General features: G+C 54.0%; 7 protein-coding genes across 7 annotated transcripts; 2 read left to right on the top strand and 5 right to left on the bottom strand.

Moving 5' to 3' along the window:
- Window positions 1-312: 312 nt before the first annotated feature.
- NCS54_00692200 (Hypothetical protein) lies at window positions 313-1,420 on the bottom strand (the record flags this gene model as incomplete). The annotated part of the gene is made up of 2 exons (XM_053152363.1): window positions 313-1,347; window positions 1,403-1,420. 2 exons carry the CDS (start codon window positions 1,418-1,420, stop codon window positions 313-315), a joined length of 1,053 nt encoding a protein of 350 aa, XP_053008338.1.
- Window positions 1,421-2,121: 701 nt separating this feature from the next.
- On the bottom strand, window positions 2,122-4,892 carry NCS54_00692100 (Hypothetical protein; the record flags this gene model as incomplete). Its single annotated transcript, XM_053152362.1, has 2 exons — window positions 2,122-4,414; window positions 4,471-4,892. The coding sequence occupies 2 exons, from the start codon at window positions 4,890-4,892 to the stop codon at window positions 2,122-2,124; spliced, it is 2,715 nt and encodes a 904-aa protein (XP_053008337.1).
- Window positions 4,893-7,218: 2,326 nt separating this feature from the next.
- Window positions 7,219-9,453, bottom strand: NCS54_00692000 (Hypothetical protein; the record flags this gene model as incomplete). Its single annotated transcript, XM_053152361.1, has 3 exons — window positions 7,219-9,128; window positions 9,178-9,282; window positions 9,339-9,453. 3 exons carry the CDS (start codon window positions 9,451-9,453, stop codon window positions 7,219-7,221), a joined length of 2,130 nt encoding a protein of 709 aa, XP_053008336.1.
- Window positions 9,454-15,442: 5,989 nt separating this feature from the next.
- Window positions 15,443-17,116, top strand: NCS54_00691900 (Inositol-3-phosphate synthase; the record flags this gene model as incomplete). The annotated part of the gene is made up of 2 exons (XM_053152360.1): window positions 15,443-16,758; window positions 16,807-17,116. The coding sequence occupies 2 exons, from the start codon at window positions 15,443-15,445 to the stop codon at window positions 17,114-17,116; spliced, it is 1,626 nt and encodes a 541-aa protein (XP_053008335.1).
- Window positions 17,117-17,724: 608 nt separating this feature from the next.
- Window positions 17,725-21,649, top strand: NCS54_00691800 (MRC1 domain-containing protein; the record flags this gene model as incomplete). Its single annotated transcript, XM_053152359.1, has 2 exons — window positions 17,725-20,609; window positions 20,659-21,649. 2 exons carry the CDS (start codon window positions 17,725-17,727, stop codon window positions 21,647-21,649), a joined length of 3,876 nt encoding a protein of 1,291 aa, XP_053008334.1.
- A 1,449-nt stretch (window positions 21,650-23,098) lies between these two features.
- Window positions 23,099-24,064, bottom strand: NCS54_00691700 (Hypothetical protein; the record flags this gene model as incomplete). Its single annotated transcript, XM_053152358.1, has 1 exon — window positions 23,099-24,064. The coding sequence occupies one exon, from the start codon at window positions 24,062-24,064 to the stop codon at window positions 23,099-23,101; it is 966 nt and encodes a 321-aa protein (XP_053008333.1).
- A 436-nt stretch (window positions 24,065-24,500) lies between these two features.
- Window positions 24,501-26,398, bottom strand: NCS54_00691600 (ABC1 domain-containing protein; the record flags this gene model as incomplete). The annotated part of the gene is made up of 3 exons (XM_053152357.1): window positions 24,501-25,823; window positions 25,880-26,030; window positions 26,085-26,398. 3 exons carry the CDS (start codon window positions 26,396-26,398, stop codon window positions 24,501-24,503), a joined length of 1,788 nt encoding a protein of 595 aa, XP_053008332.1.
- Window positions 26,399-26,605: the final 207 nt, after the last annotated feature.

Below are 26,605 nucleotides of genomic sequence, written 5' to 3'. Positions count from 1 at the left end.
ATCCCGTATTCTCTAACGCCTATGGTCGTATGTGCTTGGTTTGGTGCCGAGAGGTTCTATAGGGTTGTGTGTGGATGGAGTTGAAAACTAGGGCTGTATAGGACAAGCTATGACTTGGGTATCTGAAGTCTATGAACTCCGAGAGTTGTGGAAGACGATGGCGAGGATGATGCCCTGTGGAATAGACTCTAACTTGGTTGTCGTACGCAACTCTATATATCCGGCAAGTAACTCTCCCTCTCCCGGCATACTATAAGGCCGGCTGACAGCTTGAGGTTTTCTAGTTGACTTGCACACAACTATTCTCTCCTGTCAAGACACTCCCCAATCGCATGCAACGGTCCAAACTTGTCCATCCAACTCGACATCCCACACTGGCTGACCGACCTCGACAACATTTCCGACAGTAACAGCCGCCCTCTGTCCAAGTCCCGTCAATCTCCCCTCTCCCGCGAGCAGGAACCTCCTCGCCAGCGCAGCACCGTCATCGCCCGCCCGGCCCGTGACCAAGTACATCCGGCGCCCCGGCCGAACCTCTTCCACAACCACCTTGACGACAGACACGGCGGCGGCGGCAGACGGGACCGTGCCCTCCCAGCCCTTCACCTCCGAGAGCCACCCCTGCAGCCCGGCGGCAAGCCCGCCTGCCACATATTTTGCGCCCCGGCGCTGGGGGGAAAAGGCCGCGGGGAGGCCTTCGACCGTGGGGTCGACCTCTGCTGGTTTGAAACGCGGCGGCGGGCGAAAGGTTGGCTGTTGGGGTGCCCTGGCCTCGTCGTGTGTTGGGATGGCGTCTTGCAGACTCTCTACCGAACTCTGCGTAGGCGTGTGCTCCCTCTCTTCCGTATCTTGGAGGTTGTTGTCGTTTAGATAGTGGCGTTCGCCAAGAGGGCTTGACTCTGGCATTGGTGAGATTGAGACTCTTCGCCGCTTGGGCTCTCTCTCTTCCAAGGGAGATGTGTCATGAGGCAGATTTAATAGTTCGGGCGATTCACGTTCGATAGACCTCCGAGGCATCTCTTCCTCGTCATCTTCGGAGATGCTGATGCCGACACTACCATCCCGCGAAGCCGTTACATCATCATCTTCGACTTCGATGGAGTCGTTGAGGGGAGCATGCTTCCTCGTTTCAAGTCCTTCATCGTCTGTATTCGAAGAACTCTCCTCGACGAGATCATCAACTTCTTCTACATCCTCAATGTCGACGATAGTGCGACTCTGCGTCGGCCTAGGAACAGATGAAGAGCCAAAGCGGGGAGTCGACTGAAATCTCGGAGGACCTGTAGGAGTCTGCGACGACTGAGTGGCGCCGCGTTTCGCAAGAAGAAACCTCCTCGGCGTAGGCGTCTAAAATTTGCATCAGAAGAAAGTTCCTTCAATATGGAGCGAATGAGCATCTCACACTTGGAGGAGGGCTCATGGTCTTGTGTGAGCGTGCATGGCGGCTGCACCACGACAATGTGAGGAGCCCGTGTGTGGCTTGAATCTCGACGACGGGTTACCGCTTGCTAGTGAAAGCTGCTCCATGCGGGATCCATGCTCGATAGAGGATGCTAAGAATGATGATGTTGCTTGAGCGTGATGTGAATAGAGTGAGTGACGTTGACGATGGAATTGTGATGGAGCGGCAAAATGTCGGGTCTCACCCACGACGTAAGCAAGCTCCCATCTCAACCTCCAGTTGGACACTAACACCATCACAGCAATGAACCAACAAGCGCGACATTATTCTCCGTGCCCATCTACCGAGAATCTCACCCCAAGTACCATGTTTCGAATACACACTATACGGCAGACGCTGTTTGATCAAAAGTGACACGTGGAGCTTTCATTTCAAGGGACCATCTATCTCTATCCCTCTCCTCCCTGTATGTCTTGTGTGTCTCTTACACTTGGTACATACATTATGCAAAAAACCGACAATGGATCCCAACTCCCGCAAAACGCCCGGCTGTGCATCTCTTATTTCTCTCCCTTTCCTTTCTAGAACGCGATGCGACAGTATCTTCCACAATCATAGTACAATGTCATCCCCTGGTAGAACCGTCATTAGGGAGGGTCCAACAAGACCCTTGTGCAAGATGGTAACAAGAAGATCACGAATCATATGGCGCCTGAAAATCAGCCATAGGCCAGCTCAAAGGTGGTCTCATGGCCCTCTGAGGTTGGCTCGGTGTTCTTGACCTGGTGTAGCATGATCGGGGGCAAGCATGGGCGGCCATGCCTCTCCTCCCACTCTCGGCCACCAATACCAGTATCAACCCAGCCCATCCAGTTGTTGTATAGTCGGTTCGGGGGTATGGCTCTGTAGTACCAAGTTGAACCGATATATCTTCGCTCGCGTCCCCAGCCCATAGGACTGCCGCGGCCACCGCATTCGCCTTTTTCGCCAGGGTTGAACCACTTGTTGAGGAACTTTCCGTTCCAGTCTCGATCCATAAAGACAGGATGGGGAGCATACACTGCCTTGAGACCATGCAAAAGGGCAACTGTCTGTGGCGTCATCTCAGACGCCACATGGTTTCCGCGGAGGTTCTCGACGTGCATGATGTTGAGGAGGCGCTTGGAGACTCGAGACTGTGTGACGATCGTGGTTCGTCGGGGGACATCCTGGGATCGGTGTGTCGAATCATTGTAGCCCCAGACTTGGTTAGCAATGACCCAGTTGCTACCGACAGGGTTGAACATGGGCGAGACGGTAATCATGTCGGCTTCCTCGCCGACTCCCCATTCATAGTTGTCTTGTGAAGGGCTTGAGACCGGAGGCTTGGGCCCGATGGGGTTGATGAAGGGCAGGTTCGGGGGGCCCCAGATGGTATCATCGCCGTATCGGCCCTCGACGTCCTTGCGGAAAGCCGTGTCATAGTCGCCGTGGAACAACGGAATGTACCACCTCTCATTCCTTTCCCATAGCAACTTTCGAGGCTGAGCCTTGGCGAACTCCCCGAGCTTGTCCAGAAGGTGATAGTGGTGGCCAGTGAAGCGGAAGTCCATTTCCCAGTTCCAGACATAGTCAAACTGGGGGTAGTCTTGGCTGAACTTTTGTACAGAGAGCCACTGCGCTGTGTGGACATTTCGTGATTCCTCGTCGGTCAACTTCGGGTAGAGGTTCCAGACAACTTCATCATTCCAAAGGATCGTCATGCTGCGGAACTCAGCTGGAACACTCTGTGACAGAACCGACTGGTAAATTTCATCATCGTCGAAGATGCGGAGATTGTTGTCCTTGACCTGGACCAGCAAGAAGACCTCGTACTGGCCGCCAGTCTTGAGAGACAGCTCAGAAACAAGGGCACGGATCACCTGCTTGTCGTTCTCGGTGTAGTCCTTGCCGGTGTAGGAACGCAGAAGAATAGCAGTTCGGGCCTCTGAAACAAAGCCGGTTGTGGGGTTCTTGGTGCTTCTGCCAACACGAATATGTTTGTCCAAGGACTCGTCGAAGCTGTTCAATGGCTTGTTGGAAGTTTCATCCGCATTTTCATCACGAGAGTCGCTGAAAGACTCATCGTGAGACTCATTGGAGGACCCATCAGGAGATTCGGTTGACGACGCAGTGCTAGGCTCGCTGGAGGACTCGTTGCGAGGTGCATTAACATTTCCATCACGAGGATCGACTGACGGCTCTTCGCGAGACCGGTCCGGGGACTCGTTGGAAGCGTTGTTAGAATCCTCCTTTGATGTGGTTTCGTCGACATTGGGTGCTTGCAGCGTGACTTCGATTTGTCGCTTCATGAGGTTTGGCCGATCAGCTTGACCAGCCGGCACAACAGGGGCGACTGGAGCAACGGGCGCAACTGGAACACCGGGGGCAGCTTGCTCAGCTGGCGCACCGGGCAAAACCGGCGCAATTTGCCCAGGGACATCGGGTTGCTCAGGCAGCTGGGGTCCAATGACAGTCTCTGGGTACACATTGAGGTACTCGTTGACACGCTCTCTGTTCATGTCGAAACGTTGGGCGTTTCTGTGAAGACAGGCCCGTTGAAGATCACCCCAGTTGACAGTATCCCAGTTCAGAGGCTGCGGCTCGCCACCGACCTTCTTGTACTGACGGTGCAGACCATAGGGACCAAGTCGCGTCTCACGCTCCCAGCAGAGGTTGGGATCCATATTCAAAGCGTCGAAGCTACCAAAGCGAGGGAGCGGCCACTCGCGCGGTCGTCCCTTGAAGACGAGAAGGTCCTCGACAACCTCTCCATTGGCTCCCTTGCAGGGGAAGTACTGGGCGTAGCCAGCCTCCTTCCAGGCGGCGCTGTTGTATGAGGGATAGGGGTCGTAGCGAACTGGCTTCTCGGCACTGTACTCGACGTCGGCATCAGCGTCGAATCGCAAGTCTTTGCTAAAGTCGTCGGACCGCTGTTCCTGGAACTCGAGGTTGGCCAGCGTCTTTCCGTAAATGAGGTTCGAATTGGGGAAGCTGGAGCAGGCGCAGTTAGCTTGGAGTTGGAGTGCGTAGAGGTCATGAGTACTTACTTGGAGGTGACGGAATAAGCGTGTCTCCATTCCTTTCTCATATCCTTCTCATGTTGCAGCTTGCCGAGATCTCCGAAGCCTCTCTCCTTTCCATCAGTCTCGTAGCCAGGCTCAACATCATTGGGGTCCTCGTTGTCGGTAGGATCCCACCAATCCTTTAGATCTTGAGCTGTCAGCTCCCACAGTTCTCGTTGAATGCTAGAGTATTGATCCTCGGTCTGTTCGTTGGGTTGAGGATTGGCGCCGTTGCCATTGCCGCTCGCAGGTTGGGCCTTGGGGTCGAAGGGGACAACTTGAATGTTGGGACTTCCGCTGAACAGGAGAAAGTAGGCCGACACCATGGCAAAGGTGATTATCACCATGGACCTAGGCCGAAGCTTGACGCCAATCATGCGCCGCCCATGAGGATGCCATTTCTTCATGGTGGGCAAAAATATTCGACAGGATGGCCGATAGAGAAGACAGTGAGGGTGTGTAGTTCAGAATCGGTAGAGGTCGTCGCAATCGAAAATGAGGTAGTGGACGCGTTGAACAACGATCAGTAGCGCATCATTCGGAAGACGACGAGGTGATTGCTTTCGTTTGGTGCGACGCGAGGGATGAATGTCGACGAAAGGGAGCCGAACCGAGTCGTTCAAGGCCAAGGATCGTATGCCTCTTTTTTAGTTGGTCGCAAAATGCAAGTCCCTTTCGATTCGGAGCCGAGATCTTCTTGCAAAGGAGTGGCGCGGCCTCTGTCAAAGAAGGCCAGCAAGCAAGATGGGACGCAGAAACAGAGGACTACGTTGCAAGAAGAAGAAAAAAACCAGGCCAGACGCTACGTCTTGAGAGGACGAATGCGAATGGCAGAGAAAAAGGGAGGGACCAAGTTCTCAAGGGAGGGTGAGATGGATGGGATAGGATGGAATGGGGTGCGGATGACGAAGCGCAGATGGATTGGACAGCACATGGACCGCCGACTCTGATTAGGGGGGATATGGGTGTGCGGGCGGGCAGGAGGTGGCGCGACACTGGCGCGTACGGCGCCGTTAGTGGAGGGGACTCTAAACTCCAGCACTCCAGCTCTCTGTACATGCGCCAGGTCCATCGCTTCAACCTATCCTGAGCCGTTGGGGATCTTGTGAATTCCAAAGAACCGTCAAGATGGAATGGAAATTGAATACGGCATCCTCCCCTTAACACGAGGGCATCTCCATTGACCCTCCTGGCTGCGGAATCACCTCGCCAAGACACAAGCTGGGGTTCACATGATTAGAGCTATTGGATGGATAGACATTGCCCGCCCTTGCTGCAACGACCTTGCTTGACGAACCAGAGGCATTCGATGACTCTCTGCTCTTTACAGAGTACACATCTATCAATGGATATCAATCTGACATGAGAGCACTGCCATCAAAGGCTGAGTATCAAACAAGTCAACCTCGAATATTTCACTCCCGCGACAACCCCGAGGGGCCGGGTTCCACCTACCACTTCTCACCACAGCCAAGTTCCCCAGGCTCTCATCCAGAGGCCAAGCCTTTCCGCACAGCGCTGATCGTCCTACTTTTAGAATCCGCTTCGCTTCTCCATAACCAGAACCTTTTAGCGCAGCGTGCCCCTGCCCCCCAGTGGGAAAAAACCCTTAAGGTCGAGGCGCGTCTTTGGGCTGGACGCCAAGAATCCCTAGCTCCCGTTGCAACGGGATCGTCTCCACGCTTCATTACGGAGATTTTGGAATTTGCTTCTTCTTCTAACCCACAATCAGGACATCTTTATTTTTTTTTTCTGCCTCGGTTGATAGTTTCTAGTGGGTTATGTGCTGTCAGAGACGACTGGCCTCGGTCAGGTATGATGAAGGAGAACAGGGTCAAACTCAGTCAGTTATCAGCTATATGGAAAGTCACGAGCAATACCCTTGACTCTACCGCTTATCTCCAGGAGACGATCACGGAGAACAAGACCAAGGGAGTGTTAGAAGATCTATACACGACCAGGAAGCTCGCTTCAAACTTTAAAGTCGCCCAGAAGAGAATCACCTCCCTCGCCAATGTCTTTCTGCATTATCCGAGGAAACTAAAAGGTCAGAGGCTTGACATTATTAGGCGTCAATAATTCCTCCGGCTCCGATTTTGTCGCCTCCCTTACCCCTGAATAACGGCCGAGGGCGTCGCGTGGGAAAATGTCCAGATAAAGCAAGCCACAGCGGGACCTTGAACGACAAGCACTCTGCTCAGGGGTGCAAATTCATCCTCGCTTGACAGGCCCCAATTAGACATTTAATATCCAGTCATTGCAAGGGGGCCAGCATATCGAGAACCGCAATCCTGGTAAGAATATCAAAAGTAGTCTCAACTATAATTCAATTAGGGAGACGTCAAGTCTGTACTCATCACAATGCTATGCCGCCGAGGCCTATCCTGCCCAATGCTCATCCTGTACTCCAAATCTCCCCCATGATTGCTAGCAACGGATCATACCCATAAATCAGGACAAGAAAGCCGCCCGCACTGATGCTCAAAGCAGGTCCGAGAGGATCTCTCAATACAAAACAGTGCTTCGGGGAAGGGTTCGAAAACAATGGGGGGTATAATAACGACAAAAACGTCCACATGCCAGCTCAACTCCCCGCACAAAAACCAGCAAAAGCAGACAGAGTTATAGTATTCGCGTCCTGGACGCGTCAAAGATCAATATTACAAGACAAGGTAGTGTTCCATATAGCGTCGTAGCGTTCGAAGCATATGAGGCGAAGTATACATCAGGTCGTTACATCATGCCAAGGCGAGTGTTGCGCTTGTTCATCCGGGGTCGGGGGCCAGGGGGGCCGAGAGGTCCGGGTGCAAGGCGGTGGCCTGGCGGCGGCATGCCATACGGAGGTCGCGGGAGACCCATGCCAGGGCCGAGCCGTTGCGCGGGATGGCTGGGGAGGCCAACCATGCCGTTCGGGGGTCGGGATCCGGACGCTGACCGAGCTGGTGGTCCCTTCATAGGCCCGTTGGGGTCCATAGGCGGTCCATTGGTAGAGATCCAAGGTTGTTGGACTCGTCGCCAGGCATCCCGTTCACAGTATGACTTGCCATCCACCTCAAAGTAGCCTTCGGAAAGCGATCGGCCGCAGTCAAGGCATCGGAAGCAGCCAACGTGATACTTGATGGCAAACTCGTCCTCCAGGTATTGTCCTTCGATACCGTTCGCGCAGCTTCCGCAGAGACTGCCGTTGAGCTTGTGATAGTGGTGCTCGCAGTAAGGCTTGTCGTCGAGGACGTAGAACTCGGCCGACGTAAAAGGCTGGGTGCATGTTGTGCAGACAAAGCAGGCCTTGTGGTATTTTCCTGTCAATCTTCCATCCGCTGAAGAGATACTCTTTCCTGTAATAGCAAGTCCGCAAGCCTTGCAGTTGCCCCTAGACCTCGCAGGATCTTGGGAACCCTTTCGCATGGGAGGTGCCAGAGGGGAGGGGATGTTGTTGGCCCCACGCCCTGATTGCGCGACGGGATCGTGATGGTATGGGTCTTGCGGCGAGGATCCATAGGTTGGGAACAAATTCTGCTCGCTTGGTCGTTCCCGGGTCTCGACCTGAGGTCCATTTTGAGTGGTAAAGTCCGGTTTGTGGTCTTTCGGAGAAATTTCCAGGGGCGACTCCGAAAGGGGTGACTTGCTCCGAGAAGGGACCTGTAGTGGAGCAGGGTCCTTGGAACCCAAGCTCTCCATTGAGGTTTCCAGGTCAGTCATCAAACCATCCATAGTCGATGCATCTGAATGGTCGCGGCGAGCTTGAGATCTCGCCTGGCTAGTCTGGGAGCTCCCTCGGCTCTGATGGCTAAAAGTCGAGTAGCCGGATGACGTTGAGTCGGAAGGGGTGTGGTAGGGATTGTTGATGCCGAATTCAGCAGCAAGATCGACCGATGCTGAAATCTTGCCGGGATGTTGCGGGCGAAGCAAACTCTTCCGTGGGGGAGGTGGTCTTGATGTGTCTGGTCCCATAGATGGCCTTGATACATGACCGCGGCCATCCTCGGCCTTGACCCGCTCAGGCTTCGTTCCTGGTGCTGAAGGCGTCCTCAGGGGTGGCTCCGGTCTAAATGATGACTTGGGGAATGTATCGGAGCGGTTTATAAGTCCCAGAGGCTGAGGTTGAAGCTGGTCATCTGAATCATAAGGGTTCCCAATCCCTTCGTAGTCGTCCCTCGACGGCCGCCGCGGCGGTATAGCGTTGTTGTTGCTGTTGTTGTTGCTGTTGTTGTTGCTTCCCGTGGGAGACGTTGACATGTCGGTTTTATTCGAGATGTAGATGTCTTTTGGTGATGCACTCAGAAAATCGTCGTGCTTAGTGATCGTGTTATTAGTGCTGCCCGTTATTTCCTTTGGAAACGACGGTGATGTCGCTGAGGGGCTGCGAATAGCATCGAAAGGGCCTGGCGCGATCGTATCGAGTCGTTTGAGCAGTGTATTATTCACTCCACCGTTGGGGCTAATGGAGCGAGGTTGCATGTCCGGACCATGCTTCTTCTCACCGAAGCCTCCATAAGCGCCGGGTCGCTCGACCGGGCGCGGAGACGGCATGATCAAGTCATCTTCATGAGGTGTTGGGGCTGAATCAAAAAAGGTTCCCAATTCGCCCGGTGGTGATAGATCGCTGTTCGGTGTAAGCTGCCCTTGACGCAGAAAAGGCTGGTCTACAACATCGTCAGCGACTCCTTAACCCAATTTGCTAGACCTACTCACTGGCAGCATTGACGTCAAGTGATGGCGGTACCCGGCCATGCTTTTCGGGAGGTGGTACTGGGCTGTATGGCGTGTAAGGTTCGTACTGCTCTGGCGGCGGTGAGACTATCGTATCGAGTCAGTACCAGGCGCAAGACGAATTTTCTTTTTCATGTTCTTACGTTCAGGTTCTGCCGGGGTACAGATGTGCTCGCCCATGAGAGATATTTCTACTTGTCGACCACATGACGAACACTTGATGGTCGGTAGAAACATGGACTCTCGTGGGACAGCCATGGTGACGGTGTGTTGTGTCGCAATCGGCGAGAATATCCAGCTTTATTCGACACAGCAGCTCTTCCAATTTGCATTAAAGCGATGCTGCCCAGCTTCGCCAGCCAAAGTGCGAGAATGGCCTTATGGAATGCGCAGAACGGACGATAAACGCAGGCTCTGTTGCGGTCGTCTCAGTTGAACGCTTGATGTGAGACCTCTACATTCGTACCCCAGGCCAGTTCTGTGACCGGTGTCCCTGGGGTCGATGACGGCAGCGCAAGATGCCAAAAGGCAAAGCTGTGATGAACGTTATGACCGATAAACTCTCAAGTTGCAATGTCAAGATCGGTTTGAGCTGAACTGAAGAGTCGAGAATCCCTGTGGAATTGCCGCGTCGGTGGTCGGGGTAGTATCCAAGCGAGTCAGTCGGTGAGCGATGTCGAGGATGAGAGTATGGTTCGTCTCGAGTCCAGCCTCGTCGTTCAACTGAAAATGACTTGCAGCTTCAGTAGAAAACTGGAACGGAACGGAAAGAAAGAGGCGAAACACGACACGAACACGGCTGCGACGTGAAAGGACGGAAAGAAAGTCAGGTGTCGACTTGCAAGAAGGGGACGATGCGCATCGTGTCTCGAATGTGGAGGGCGAGTGGGCGGGTTGATGCTAAAGGGGGGGACCCTTGGCCGAACTAATGGCTGGTCGCAGGCTTATCCCAGGCTCTAATCCTGGCTCACCTCGGCGCCCTTGGTCACAGCGCTGGCCGAGAGATCCTTGTACCCCTGGTTGGTGACTGCAACGAGACGGCTTGTAACCTGACGGGTTTGCGGTGGGCGCGGTGTGGAAGAATATGATGGAGGTCGGCCAGAGCATCCGTGAGTCTCTGTCCGTGGGTTCTGAGCTTGTCTTTTTGACTCTAAAAATCATGCCCCATCCATCCCACGGCTCAGTCGTTGGTGGCGGCGCATCGATGCATCGGATCAAGTGCTCGTCCCATCAATCTCTTGTCTTTGTCCTCCCGTGGATGCTATTCTTAGCCGTCGCCTCCAACTTCGTGGTAAAGAGCATTCCAACCGTGTCCCAGCATCCAAAACTTTGTACGACCTGCCGGCTGCTTCGCCGAAGCTTCTCTGCTAGAATAGCGTTCGCACACCCTGGCGCTGGCGTGCGTGGGGAGGCGGCCTGAGACACGGCTCTGCGGCCATGCGGTCAATCTTCAGGGCGGGTTGGCGAGATGGCAGAGACACTGCGGGAGCCAAGATTGGCCTGGCATTCCTGGTAGAATACAGTACAGGGCCTCGCTCTTCGGTGATTCGGTTCGTTCGCCTCCTCAATGATGCATATGCATCCATTGCCTCTTCGGAAGACGGGGACAAGGGCAACGCTGTACCTGGGCAATACCGTCCTTTGTTCGGACTGGCCGCCCTGCACCAGTTCCACCGATACGGAAGGTTGCGTTGTGATCCGAAGAGGGTTGAACAGTCCGCAATTGGCTCTTGGCGGCGTCGATAGACGATGCATGCAGCTCACGCCAACGTTTGCGGTGCGAATCGTCCAGATGCGTTACCGTCACTGGCCACGGAGCGCTCTGCTAACTGTTGCTCATCAAACGATTCCCGCAACCGTCGACCAAGAAGCGCAACAAGAACAAAGGTCCGGCCTCAGCCGGCTCAAGTCATACGAGACGCCACAGCGTCCGTCTGTCTCCCATGGATCCATCCATTACAAGAGAAGGAAAAGGACGGATCCAACGTTGCGAATGGAACAGGCGAACGGCTACGGGTACCTTGCAGGAGCTCTGTCCAGTGGGGAAGCGCCTCTGGTGGCCCTAGTCCTGAATGGGGTCTCGGCCGACTAAAAGGGGAGCTACCTCATCAAACGCCTGGTTTTATTGCTCCTCGCGTGGTGTGAAGCGTCGTGGGGAACAGCCTGTCAAAGCTAGAATTTGAGATGGAAGCCCGCAGCGCAATTACTGAGGATGCTACAAATCAATAATCCTGCCCACTAGAGACGCGAGACAACCAACAATGCCGCTTCATCACTCGCCGGCCTCGAGACGGCATCAGCGGGCTTCTCGATCCGGTTTAGCTATCACCCACCACCCACTATGAACAAGGCTGAAAGGGGACCGCAAGCGGAGAAATTGTACATGCATGGATGCATTGGCGTCGGTTCTTGCTAACATGATGGATCCCCGTACGGAGTAATCTCTGGCAGCGGGCATGGGTTGCCATCCATTGATATTGATTGGCTCATGTTGGTGAATGGAGGATAAAATGAATGGCTTTAACACGCTTGACCCCGGCCTCTTGGAGACTGCTTCTTAATTGCTTGTCCTGTTTGGGGGGCTACGCCGTCACAGACCGTGGCTGATCTTCATCTCTACGCGCCAAATACAGCAGGTTGCTGTCTGTTAGTGCTAACTACCCCGTGATCAGAGTGACACTCGGTGACGGGTGGTTGGAGGGTTCAGTCGCGATGCAATCTCCAAGCGTCGAGAATTGTGCCGAGGATAGCGCAGCCGGATCTGCAAGACAAGCGTGTTGCAAAGGCCCGAGACAGCCAAGCATTTAATGCCGCTGCTATGGTACCCACTGTCTCAGGTATTTGACGGGATCTTCTGTGGTCCTCTCTCTCCCGGGTGAGGGCATCAACACTGGAGCGCCAAGCATCGGCCGAACATCAATAGATCGGTCACCAAGAAACGCCACGATGAGACGTCCAAGAGTCATTTCTTCGGCAGACGAGAGCTCAAAACTCCCGCCACAACAACCACACGACCTAGGGCTGAAAACAGTTCGTTTCCAGTGCCCGGGCTAGCAGACTGGAGCTACCCCTGGACGAGACCACAGTCGTGTGATGATCGTGGCTGACAAGTTCGGCATTTAGAACCATCCAAGAGAGTTTGCCATACTCTCATGACGTCCAGATTAAAAACATTTAGACGCCTTGGCCGTACAGAAGCAAATCCATCATACGATCATCTTCAACGAAGCATTCTAGGCTCCGCAGCGTCTGACATCCTCCTTATCGTTGGGACCAATGCTATCAATAACCGTATCCCTCAGGGTCGTTACCTCACCAGACCTTTGACATCTAGTGCCCATGCTAGTCATGAGTTGCTAGGAGCCCACAGCGGCTGATAGTGTTGGTGAACGTCATTGGGGGTTCCAGGCCTAGCCTCGCATGGGTCTCATTTTAAGGTGATGGCTTGGGTGGTTCACGATAACAGCGGTTTTGGGGGGGGCAATTTCGTGAATATGATCGTCGATCGGCTATCTGACACACATGACCTGTCTCGGATGCACGGGGCTGAGATGAAGCAATGTCGTCAGTTATTGCATGGCAACGAAGGCTAGGCAAGCCAGTCCCCACGATGGGCGCTTCGACTGGCCTTCTAGCTGACAGTGGCAGCGGCATATTTCTGCTTCTAGCTTTTATTGCGCCTTTTTGACACGGAAGACCATAATGTCGCCATGGCGATGAGAGACATGGCGGTTCTTGGCAGATTCGATAAAGCCCACACAAAGACCTCATCAAGAACGAGAGATCGCCCCGCAACATCTAGAACTTGACCAGAGGATGCTTTAGGTCGACCGTGGGGTCTTGCATAGTCGATCAATCCACAGGTCCATTCGAAGACTGGTTCGGATGGTGATAGGCTCCATGACAATGGACTTGATCAGGTTGCTGGGACAAACTGACAACTGTGGTCCACAGGGGGGGAAGCTTCCTCGGATCCAGCAGTTCTCCATCCAAGAAAGAGGTCATAGCTCCTAAGGCCTCATGCCTCTCCACGAATTCTCCACGGAGCAAACTCACTTGCTAACTACATTCTGGCTCTCCCGCATTTGACGGTGAAGCCGGAACCTCCGGAACATCGATTCACCCGGCGGAGAAGAGCCCATCATCGCAAACATCAGTTTGAACCGATGTGGAGCTTCGGCTCATAACATCCACAGTTACATGTGAAGGAACAAGTTCCACCTCACCGCAGGAACAATAATGAGACCCTAGAGAGAGATCTGCAGCAAACTGCGACTGGCTGGCGCTATGACCCCTGTTTAAATGGACAGAGATATGGATGCTAGGACAAGCGAATTGTTGCCGCAAGCGCTGGAGCCGTTGCGGGATAATGGTTAGCGCTCTCTTGTGGGATGATCGACAGCAGCACGACTCACGGGATGGACCAAGCGATGGAACAGTCTTGCCCGTGGTTTCTTCGTGCTCGATAGCATTCTGTTCCAGCGGTCAGTAGATACGTTATCGATCGGCGTGCACGTGTCTTGTTGTAAGTCTGCAGGACGGATTGTATCATGCTTGAGAAGCTAGGGCAAATTCAGTTACTGAACCAGAACCTTCAAAGGGCTCGTGCCAAGACCAGGAGTCCAGCTGTTTAGGTGTATGGAATAATAACTTCTTTGAGCTTGCGGGACAGTTTCCGCCGTCTTCTCTATCCAAAGGTTCCCTACATATGCGGCTGACACAGTGGACATTTTCCAGCAAAGAACTTCCGCTCCCTCGTCATAACAAAACGACGAAAAAGCGAGGCACATATTCGCGCAATCTTGGCATGCCGTGTCTCGAGCGTATCAGAGCCACATGCGAGTACGACGGCCTGTGGCAATAACGGGTTATCTGCAGCAGGCGGCTCGGTATGGTGCGACAATGTTTCTGCAAGTTCACACACACGCAAGACCTCTTGCCCGTCCAAGTTTTTCCGCGTCCTCGAAATCTCGGTTCCACGCCGAAGTCGCGGAAGCTCAACGGAATCGGGAGCGGACTTTAAAGGATCGCCGAAGGTCCCGGGTAAGGCCAATCATCGGGGATGACACCGGTAGGGACAAGACACACGACACAGGTTCATTGGCGGCGGCTAAGAGGGACGATACCTCTTGTGTGCTCTCCTGCACGAACTAACATCAAGCGAAGCTACTGTGCTGTACCGTACCGTACCGAGATGTCGAATGTTGGGAAATGCACAATGTCAGGGGCTCAGGCCACTCGTTCGGCAAGACGGGTCTTCTTGTGCAAGCACTCTGCATGATGGCAGGGTCAGCCATGACTTGACTGGAGGGCTGGAGGTGTCATGTCGAACTCAATTGCCGAGACTGTCTCTAAAGGTACCAGCTCAAGACCAAGACAAGTCTTGACGGTTAATCATGCTCGCGTGCCAGCTCTTGGCCCTCAATGAAGCTACAGCATCAATTCGAAGCCATCTCCGCCTCTCCAAGCTCTTGGCTGAATCCTCCGCGCTCCCGATCCCAACGCTGCCAACCCTGTGGGAAAGCCTGCTGCCTTCGGCTGTGCAGAAGTGTCCACAAACATACAGAAGACATTACCCAGGCCCAACCAATTGCCCCCCCGAGCCCTCCGCAGGCGCTCCGCAAGCCGCTAGATTATCGCGACTCCGCTAGCGCCGCGTCGTCAGCGCTCACCGCCCAAAACCCACAATGGGGGAACCAAACGTGGCAGTACCTGCTGCTTGTCTCCATCTCATGTGCCGTATTTGAACCCTCCCCATCCCGTGGATTTTCTGATTCTACTCTTCTGCTTTACCAACAACAACCGTCAAAACTCTCAGACACATCAAGCTTCTTAACAAAACACCTTCAACCCCTTTAACCCTTTAAAACCCCATATCACCTCGACTGCTGTCTACCCCGCTACCCCGCGACAACCACCCCGCCAAAACTAAACAAACTCTTACAAGAGGACCAAGGCACCGAACCTTGGTCACTACAGTCGTCAAGACGTTTTCCAATCTCCTTAACTCGTATGTCAAGACTCGATATCTCAGAGGACACTCCTCATGATGGTCAACACCACAGCCGGAATTCACAATGCTGACCCCCCTTCCAGGACTCACCACCCGTTCGCAGGAGCCCGCTGCTCAGCCGATTCCGGAGGCTCAGCGGACTCGACCTTTGAACAGTAAAGGTCGAAATCAAAATCTGAACCCGTCCAATCTACGCAAATCGCAAACTTCCACGTCAAAAGCCACTCGCTCACCATGGCTCCTCACGCGGAAGTCGGCACGGGCTCCTCGAACGGGGCTTACACCAACGGCCGAGGCTCTTCGGCCCACCAGGACCTCTTCACCGTCAACTCCCCCAATGTCACCTACACTGATGCGGAGATTCGCTCCAAGTACACCTACCGCACCACCAAAGTCGACGTTGACGCCAATGGCAAGTATGTTGCTACTCCCAATGAGACCCTCTACGACTTCAAGGTCGACCGCAAGATTCCCAAGGTCGGCATGATGCTGGTCGGCTGGGGCGGCAACAACGGTACCACCGTCACCGCCGGCATCCTCGCCAACCGCCGCCAGCTCTCCTGGGAGACCAAGGAGGGTCCTCGCGAGTCCAACTACTATGGTTCCGTTGTCATGGGCTCGACCCTCAAGCTCGGTACCGATGCCAAGACCCACCAGGAAGTCAATATCCCCTTCCACAACATCTTGCCCATGGTCCACCCCAATGACCTCGTCATCGGCGGTTGGGACATTAGCAAGCTGAACCTGGCTCAGGCCATGGACCGCGCTCAGGTCCTTGAGCCTACTCTCAAGGCCCAGGTCAAGAAGGAGATGGCTGAGATGGTTCCTCTTCCCTCCATCTACTACCCTGACTTCATTGCTGCCAACCAGGAGGATCGCGCCGACAACGTCCTCGAGGGTACCAAGGCTTCCATGGCTCACGTTGAGCAGCTCCGCAAGGACATTCGTGACTTCAAGGCCAAGAACGGCCTCGACAAGGTCATTGTCATGTGGACTGCCAACACTGAGCGCTATGCCGACCTCATCCAGGGTGTCAACGACACGGCTGACAACCTTCTCAAGGCCATTGAGCAGGGTCATGAGGAGGTTGCTCCCTCGACCGTCTTTGCTGTCGCCTGTATCCTTGAGGGCGCCCCCTTCATCAACGGTTCTCCCCAGAACACCTTTGTCCCTGGTGCCATTGAGCTTGCCGAGAAGCACAACGCCTTCATTGGTGGTGATGACTTCAAGTCTGGCCAGACCAAGATGAAGTCGGCTCTTGTTGACTTCCTCATCAACGCCGGTATCAAGTTGACCTCTATTGCCAGCTACAACCATCTTGGCAACAATGACGGCAAGAACCTGAGCTCCCAGAAGCAGTTCCGCTCCAAGGAGATTTCCAAGTCCAATGTCGTTGACGACATGGTCGAGGCTAACCACGTGCTGTACAAGAAGGGTGAGCATCCCGACCACTGTGTTGTGATCAAGTACATGCCCGCGGTTGCCGACAACAAGCGTGCTCTCGATGAGTACTACGCTGAGATTTTCATGGGTGGCCACCAGACCATTTCGTAAGTTGATAATTGTGCTATGATGTGAACTTTGCTAACCGGAAATAGGATGTTTAACATCTGCGAGGACTCTCTCCTTGCTTCTCCCCTGATCATCGACCTGGTCATCATCGCTGAGATGATGTCTCGTATCCAGTGGAAGGCTGCGTCTACTGACGGAGCTGCCACCACTGAGTACAAGAGCTTCCACAGCGTCCTGAGTGTGCTCAGCTACATGCTCAAGGCTCCTCTGACTCCTCCCGGCACCCCGGTTGTCAACGCTCTTGCCAAGCAGCGCGCGGCTTTGACCAACATCTTCCGCGCCTGTGTCGGTCTTGAGCCTGAGTCTGACATGACCCTTGAGCACAAGCTCTTCTAAGCGTTGCGTGCTCAATTGATGCAATTGCTTTTACATAGAATGAAAGAGGAGGAATTAGGACAGTCATTACTGAAAGAGACAACGTAAAAGAACCCAAAAAAAAAAAGGAGGAGAGACAAGTATCAACTACATATTCATAGGCTCCAAAATTGAACATGTCCATTCTTCTCATGCCAAGTCCCTTGATGCCATGACAACGCTTGATACCCATGTCTAAGTTAGGTCCGTGCCTTGTTAAAAGTGTCAAATGCTCTGAACCGCGGCAATCGACGAATGCGTGCACGGAGCAACCATCGTGACAGGGAGTTTTTATGTGGCTTTGGTGGCTCGCGACGTGCTTTACGCGGTTGTGATGCGTCGCGTATCGTCAACGCCTCTTAAACCACGCGTCGCGTAAAGCTCCCCACCACGCACTGACACCTTTTGAGAGCCACCTCCCAATTCCTCCACACCCACCATCCGCATCCACACTCTCGTCCATCAATTCATCAACATCACTCAACCCCTCCAAAACTTGACCGATTAAGCGATACATTTGTTTATATTCACATGCTGTCTCTTTCATACGATTTTTTTTTTTTTTTAATTCAACATTATAGCCATTAACCATGGCTACTACCCCTCGATCTTCGTCCCCTGCGTCGTCAGTCGGGTCACCAGAGCAACCGCAACTATCACCGCGAGCTCAGCTCAAAGCCCTCCTAGAAGCCGGGAGCAGCGACGACGAAGCCTCCCCTTCACAAGAAGCCACAAAGACCAAGTCGCCACAGCGGAAACGAGACATCGACCTCACACAATTATCTACACAAAATGAGGATGCATCTGATGATGAGTCCGAGGAAGAGATTAGACCTCGCGGCAGGCTCGCGTCGAGGATGCAGGCCGTGACCAAGGCACCACAGGTAGCAGAGGCCACGACCAACAACAAGAAAACAACAGCCCGAGACCGCGTGAGGAAGATGTTTGAGCTCGAGAAGGAGGCACAGAAAGAGCAAAATGCCGATATGCCCGATGCTCAGTCGGAAGAGGATGACCTCCCCGTTGCTCCCCGGAGATTATTCCGCCGAGCACCACAATCACCAGCTGCCAATGGCTCAACTCGAGCGTCCAGAGAACGCAGCCCGGCCCTTTTCGTATCATCACCCGTTCGTCCCTCGCCCTCCAAATCAACCCACGCCGACTCCGACTCTGAAGGCTATTTGCCCCCTAAGGAACGTCTCATGGCACTCGCCGAGCGCAAGGCGCGAGAGAGGCGCGCCGAAGAGGCTGCCGAGGAAGCACGGAAGGCCGAGCGACTTGCCCGGCAAGAGGAGCTTGCGCAGGAGCTCGAGCAAATGGCTTCGGACGACAACGACTCCGGCATCACTGACGATGAGGGTGGCCGCCGGCTTACGCAAACCGACCGGCCCAAGATCAGGAAGGCAAGCAAGAAGGCCATCGAGGAGATGAACCGGGAAACCCAGAGGATGGCGAGAAACATGCAGCTCACACATGAGGCCAAGACGAGGAAGAAGATCACCAAGAACAGCCTGTTCGAGCGCTTCAACTACCGTCCTGCTGGCGAGCCAGAACCCAAGATTGTCAGCTCGAGCAGGGGCGCCACGCCTCACAGCGATGTCGAGATGCAGGATGCGGAGACACCTCCCAGCTCGCCGCCGGCGGCCAAGCAGGTTGCTGAGCCCGTGGCCGAGGTGGTCGACGAGGACATGGAATTGTCAAACCCCGATAGCCTGGCAAAGTCTGCCAAGCTCAAGTTGGACAAGGGCAAAGGGAAAGCCATCGATATCCCTGATCGCCAGCAACCCGCCAAAAAGCCTCGTCGCCAGGTTCGCGTCAAGCTTCCTCCTGCTAGAGTCAACGTCACCATGTTGGACTCGGATGATGAACTTGAGATCACCACAACCGTTCAGGACCGGGTCAGAGCCGTTTTCGACAATGTTCCCTCCAAGAAGACCCAAGAGCACAACTCTATCCATACCTTGAAAGCTCTTGCTCAACTCAAGTCCCCTGGCAAGGAGACAAGGCGACGAGACGATCACGGCATGACTGTAGGCGAACTTCAGTCCTACCTTCAGCAGAAGGCCCGTCAGCAAGCCAAGGTGGAGCGTGAGCGGAGAATCGAGATGCTCAAGGCCCAGGGTGTCGTTATCCAGACTGCAGAGGAGCGCGAGCGCCAGATGCAGGAGGTCGATGACATTGTTGCCAAAGCACGAGAGGAGGCACAGAAGATTATGCAGGAAGAGCGAGCTGCTGCAAAGAAGGAAAAGAAGGAGAATGGAGAGGTTGATCCCCTTGCTTGGGATGACAGCGACGACGAGGAATACCAGGCGTCTGGCAATGAAGCTGATGCGGAGGTGTCAGCTGTTGAGCTGTCTGGATCTGAAGAGGAGGACGAAGAGTCTGATGAAGAGGCAGACAGCAACCCTCTACTCGAGGCTGAAGCAGAAGACGCGGAATCGGAAGCATCTGCCGACGATGCTGAGGACTCAACTCCTCTTGTCAGCCAGGACGTTCATGAAGATGCAGATGACCTCCCAGTCCTGCACAAGCGACGAACGCGGAAACCCATCGCCATTATCTCTGACGATGAGGACGAAGACATCGTCAAGTCGACACCGAAGGCCGTCAAGGCCGCTGTGCATACATCACCCACTGTTCCCAACACGCAGTCCCCTGCCGCCCCTACATCAGTGCTTCGATCAGCCAAGAAGACCTTCATCCCAGGCCTACCCGTTCAGGGGCCTGCTGGTCTTGGCCTGACCCAGATCTTTGCTGGCACTATGGACGATAGTCAGATGGACTCTGCCAATGGCCCGACCCAATCCATGATGCCCGACTTCGACCACTTCCCGGATTCCAACTTCTCAGCTACCATGGACGAGCCGATGGAAGACATGATTATGGATAGTCAGAAGGACGACACACAAAAGACAACCCAGGGCGTTGCACTCAACTTTTCCCAATCTCAGATGCGTGGCCTTGACAGCTTGCTGCGAGAGGAGAGCACACAGCTTTCTGAGATGATCGAGCTATCCCAGGATGGTGGTCTTCAGGACCACACTCCCCTGAAGGACAGATTCATTGAAGTCCCTGTCTCAACTGTCGATACTGTGATGGCTGATGCTGAGGAAGCTGGCCCAGACTCGCCTCTGGTTCGCCGCGGACGTCTTCGTCGCAGGATGGAGACTCCTCTACGCATCGAAGAAACACCGGAGCCTACAGCCGCTGAGAAAACCAACACTGCCTTCAGCAAGCTCAAGGAGGGCGCGGAGAAGGAAAAGAAGCGCAAGGCCCAAGAAGCGTTCAACCACAAGAAGAGCAAGGCCAAGGAAATGGTTGAGGAGCAGGCCGAGGAATCTGAGGATGAGTACGCTGGTCTCGGTGGTGCGGACGGTGAGGATAGTGACAACGAATCTGTCGCCTCGCTCAAGGAGATTATCGACGATGCTGCCGGAAACGACGTCGACGAGGCCAAGCTTGCCGCTTTCTATGCGTAAGTGTAATCTGACTCTACTGGGGAAGCATATTCTAACATTTCATAGTGATCGCGAGCGTGCAGAGGATGAGAAGCAGGTTGAAAAGCTTTTCAAGGACATCACGACTGGCATGCTTCGCCGCAAGCGTGGTGCAGGCTATGATCTTGATGATTCGGACGACGATGGCGAGGCCCGCAGGCGCATGAAGCGGCGCCAGTTTGCAAAGATGCAGAAGGCACTGTTTGCCGATGAGCGTGTGAAGAAGATTGCCGAGAACCCTGGTAACCAAGCGTTCCTGCGAACCATTGAAGATCGGGGCAGTGACGATGAGATGGACTTTTTGGATGCCCCAGAGGAACCAAACGAGTCATCACAGCAGTCCCAGTCTCAGGAGGAAGACAGCAACACATCCAACACTGTCCCTGATAGCCAGCCACGAAAGACACTTGGCTCTGCGGACAACCGACCTCCTGCCCACATGCGAAGAACCAAGGATGGCAAGAAGCCTTCTAACATTGGCGAAGTCCGTGAGACTCTTTCCAACCTTCTGGAGGAGCCTCACGGGTCGGTCATTCCCGCTACCGAGGTTGGGTCGGACAGTGAGGGTGAAGAAGAAGCTGCTCCTCATGGCCACAGTGAGAAGGAGAATGATGGACCCAATCCCCGCCGCGGCCGCGTTGCCGTCGTTGACAGGATTAGTCTCAAGCGCAACAACTCATCGTCGGTCAGCACTGGGCGTATGGCATTTGGGTCGTCCTCGACATCTTCATTCAAGGTGCCTGCCCTACTTCGCCGTGCGACAACCAACTCGCTCGTTTCAGGGTCAACTTCCACAACAAGCTCTGGAACTTCTACACCAACAAGCGGGTTTGGAGAAGAAGCCAAGATCAAGAAGGGTGCCACCAAGAAGAGTGGCGTGCACGCCTTCGCTCGTGATAGTGAGAGAAGGGCGAAGCTGGAGGAGAGTGAGCGGAGGAGAGAGGAGAGAAAGGTCAAGGGTGCCGAGAGGAGAATTGGCGTTGTGGGCGGTCTACTGGGCAGAGGAACTTTTGAGTAACATGGCATTGGATGAAACGGAGTTTGGTGTATCAAACACAAGGGCAAGGGAATGACTGTTTAGAGACTAACCTATGTAGATATCCTGGCACGGAGTTGGGGCTGTACAGCGCATGAGGCATCATGATATGCATGGCATTGTACCTGATAACGAAGAGACATATTGATTCAACAAACTGGTGTTCAAACTGATATGCATGATTCAGCTTATGACGACTGTAGTAGATACTTGACAGCATATGACATTGAGTGTAGCTAACGCCCCTGAGCCGCATGTTCCGACAGGTGTTTACAGCAAAGTCCCGAGCCAAAGAACATACTACCAACAAGCACATTTCAATATAAGTAGTATATATTTGGAAAATCTCATCCTCTAACACACTTCATGCCCAGTCACGGGTTATCCGCTTTGAAATGGAGTTGTCAAAGACTTGGTGAAGTTGATTGTGAGTTCCGAGATATCGTGAGACCCACAACCCGGGTTGGCGTTTTAGTCTCGAGTTGCAAAAAAAGACTCAACCACCACCAAGCCACCAGTCCTTCAACCACTTCTCAACAAGCAAGGAGAAGCATCCGAGAAGTCTGCGAAGTATTTACGTGTGAGTTATGGGCCAGGAGAGCAAAAAGGATGGTTCCGCCCGGGATCGAACCGGGGACCTTCTCGGTGTTAACGAGATGCCATAACCAACTAGACCACGGAACCCGTTTTCTTGATGACGTCAAGAAGTGCGTATGCTGGTCAAGAGCCTGTCGAGTTGGAGTGGAGGAGGTGAAAAAAAGAGAAGCGTGGGGTTGTGGGTGAGTTGAGGGTTTTGGTGATAGTTGTGAAGGAGTGCAAAAAGAGTGGTTCCGCCCGGGATCGAACCGGGGACCTTCTCGGTGTTAACGAGATGCCATAACCAACTAGACCACGGAACCTCTGCTTGATGGAAGGCCAGGAGCACATGCAGAACATGTGCCGGCGTGTTGGGAGGGAGAGAAAGGAGAGGAGGAGAGAAGGGTTGTGGATCGGCTAGTTTTGAAGCCCCGTTGTGAAGTGGGTCTCACAATAACAGTCCTCTTTCCCTCTGGTGAATAGCCTCCAATTTCGAATCGGTCTTCAACAACAAGACACGGTTCCGTGGTCTAGTTGGTTATGGCATCTCGTTAACACCGAGAAGGTCCCCGGTTCGATCCCGGGCGGAACCACTCTTTTTGCCGTTTGGAGGTCTTATTCTCTTGAAGATATTGCTGCCCTGGGGTTGTTCGTGATGGTACTTCCTTCCATCAAGGATTTCCTGGTATACCTTTTGCCTGACTAGAAAAATGATCCTATAGATGCTGCTTGGATTATTAGTCTGATCAGCTCAGGGGAACTGGTGTACAGGTCAAGGTAGGAAGACAATACAATGCCATTTGCGAGAAGAGCATAGGAACCCGGACTCTAGCTGGTTGCCTCAACTTGCTGCTCCTAGACCTCCTCCTCTTTAGCCTGCCCCCCCTTCTTCCTGTAGTTGTGGTCAAGATAGTCTCTCAGACCCTTCGAAATCCCCGTTTGCTCGTAATTCATGACGTAAAACATCAACTCCTCATAGTACGTCGTTGCCAGGAACTCTTCAAAGCCGAGGCTATGCAAGACGAAATCGTTCTCCATGGCATAGGTGACCGGAAACCCCATCCCCCGAGCCCGGTCGATCTCCTCCTGCGTCGCCCTCCCTTCCTTCAGGAGCTGACTGGCCGCCTCCTCGGGATCGCAGTTGGTGTCGCCAGGGCTGCCCAGCACGGCGCAGCCCCCAGGGTATATGTACAGGCTCCAGACCCAGCACCACTGCTGATCAACAAAGAACCGGATGATGTAGCCCCCTAGGCCGTTGTCTATCTTGTCGGGGCACTTGCGGAAACCGTCTTCCCCGAGGAGAAAGAATGCGGCCTGCGCAGAAGGGATCCGGTACTGCAGCTCTTCGCTGCGCATGAACGTGACGAACCCAGGCGGAAGCTCCAAGCCGAGCTTCTCGGCGTCGGCGATGAGTTTGTCGATGAGCTTGGGATCTCCAGCAGCAGGGCCCTGGTGATGCGGCTCCATCCTCCTCGCCGTGTGCGGGTCAAGTGGCTCCATCCAGAACAGGTCCCCATTGAGGTTCATGTATTCCACGCTGGTAGGCCCGTCGGGGATTGATATCTCGTCGACCCCGTCAAAGCCCAGCTGCTCTGCTATATCCCCGCTGAGCTTGAAGAGGTGACTCTGAGTATTATAGGTACCGAAGCACTCCTTCATGCGCTTGGAGTGCTTACGAGCGGCTATGCGCTTCGTCAGGAAGGGCATGCATGTGGCGTGGATGCGCCTGTTGAAGGTCTGAGCCAGGGTCTCGACATCTGCGAGATGAAGTTCTTTGACGACTTTGAGCAGCAGCTCCTGAGGTAGAGAAAGGAGGACCATCCTGTGCTTGTTAACTAAAGTTGTTTGGAGGGAAAGTGATCAAGTTATCGTCTGTTCTGCAGGGGTGAGGCTGCTGTTATATATGACATGTAATTACACCGCAAGAATTCACGGTCAGACTTGGCTTTATTAGCGCGGGTGATGCCTGGAGCTGAACGAAACATTCTCCATCTCGGTTGTATCAATGAAACTCTGTAACGCTGAGAGACGCCTCTATACCCATGTATACTTGGCTGTGGCCGTTAACTCTCCTTGTTCTCAAATCCTTCTCTGCATGTATAGAGTTGACAACAAGCACATCCAAGACAACACCAAAACCATGACCAACAAATGCCATCCATCCAAGAGCTCGTCTCTATTGCTTGAAACAGCTAATTATATGTGCAGTTCTATAACTGATATATCGTCTAAGTCTTTCTTGTATTCCCTTCCCTTTTTACAACGCCGCCCCCGAAAACTCGACGCTCCGCAGGCCCAGCATCCTCTTGGCAAACAACCACAGCTCAAACGCCTCCAGCTTGACCTCTACACGCATGAAGCCCACCCAGGCGGCGAACACCCGTATGGCGTTGAGTGGCCAGAGGAAGGAGCCGTTCCGGTGGATTTCTTCGAGCTGCTCGTGGAAGACGGTACGGGTGCAGTACCGAGCGAGGATCATGAAGGAACGGATGGGACCCTGTCTCGTCTGGAGGTTCTCGTCCAGGCTGCGGGTGAGGTCGTTGGTCTTGAGGATTAAAAGGATGATGCGCGGGACTCGGCTGAGGAGCTGGACGAGGTCCACGATGAGACCCTCCTGAAGAGCACCCGTCATGGTCTTTTCCTCATCGGCTGTGCGAGTCTGAAGAATAGAGCCAGACTTGCTGACGATGCTGTAGTCACGACCAGTGATGGCGGACGCAAAGAGGGGAAAGTCCTTGTCCTCGATGCCGGCCACCTCGTGGGCGTACTTCTTCATGCGGTCCATGTCACCATCAATGACTGCGAGCCACATCTTGGCGTATGACCTCCGCAGGGGAAGGTCAATGTCACGGTAGAGACCGTGGTCGTACAGGATCACATCAAAGTTGGGACCCCGTCCTAGAGACCGACGAGAAGTGTTTTTGCGGATGGCAATGTTGCCACCGTGAGGATCGCAGTGCAAGGGTGCGCCGTCGCCAAAGATCATCTCGTTGAAGATGCGGGCCAGCGTAGCTGACACTTCATCACGGTCAATGCCGTTGCTGTCCAGAAACTCCAGGTCGTCAAGACGTCGTCCAGACTCGCAGGCCATGACCAGGATCCGCTTCTTGGCCCATATCACCTCTGGGATAACCAGCGGCAAATGGGGGATCTTTGCAAAGTGCTCCTTCATCCGCCGGGCATTGTTGGCCTCCTCTTGAAAGTCCAGCTCCTTGGGAAGAGAAACGTCCATCTCGGAAGACAGCCATTCGAGGTCGTACTCGGGGAAGAACCGCTTCAAGGTCGAAAAGGTGTACCTGGTGAGAGCGAGATCCAGGGGAGCCCAGGCCTCCAGCTCCGGATGCTGAACCTTGACGGCCACCTTTCGACCCGAATCCTTTATCGTTGCAAGATGCACCTGGGCGAGAGAGGCAGCGCCGATGGGCTCGGAAGCGAATTCGGAGAAGTAGTCCCACAGTTCCTCTCCCGTATCCTTGCGAAACATTTCCTCAACCAGCTCAAACGACGACACGGGGCATTTATCCTGTAGGGGTATGAATGTGGTGGTCCACTCGGGGGGTAGGAGATAGTTCATGGCGCTCTGTACATGGTGGTGATTAGCGCGGCTTTTATTGAGAATCGTCAAGTCGTTCGTACCAAGTGCTGGCCGAGTTTGATAAAGATACCGCCATTCTTTTCTAGTACAACAAGAGTTCGTTCGGCGCATCGTTTATGGCAGGCGTTTAGCAGGTTATCTTGCTCTTGCTCGTCTACGGTCGTCTCTCTAGCATTCAACGTCGTTCGGTAACTGAAAAACCCAATTAGCCTCAAGCCTTTGTTGGAGCGTCAGATAGTCGTTTACTCATTGATACACACGGCGAGCGCAACTGCGACTCTGCCCGTCCGCTCCGCTGCCTCGTAGCCGCTCTTGATCTCGTCGGTAAAGGCGAGGGTGCTCACGCCCACAGTCGCAGCGCCAGCCGAGGCATACAGAACAGCGCGGTTGGGGCCTGTTCTCCGGCCATTGGCACCTCGCGAGGACCTCCCCGAGGCGAAACCCTTTGCCCTGACGTTCTGGAAGGCCTTACTGCGGACCAATTGGCTCCGGCAGGTCGAGCAGGTCCATGGTCGAGCGGCGACACGGGTCGCAAGGGTCGAGATGGAAAAGGCCTTCATGGGAGCACTGGCACTGAGCAAGGAGGACAAGGTAGCGGCAGGGCGAGGGTCCTCATTCTAAGTCGACAGCCAACATAAAATTGCCAACCAGAAAGAAACAGCAGAGATAGTAAACAATTTGCCTCAGGTCATGTCGTCGAGGTCACCACCCCCAAGCCAAGTTTTTTGCTCGGTGTGCCGATTCACCGATTCACCTCCGTCTGCCCA

The sequence above is a fragment of the Fusarium falciforme genome, chromosome 5, assembly GCF_026873545.1.
Source record: "Fusarium falciforme chromosome 5, complete sequence".
Lineage (NCBI taxonomy): Eukaryota > Fungi > Ascomycota > Sordariomycetes > Hypocreales > Nectriaceae > Fusarium > Fusarium falciforme.
This window is presented reverse-complemented; position numbering and strand designations above follow the sequence as displayed.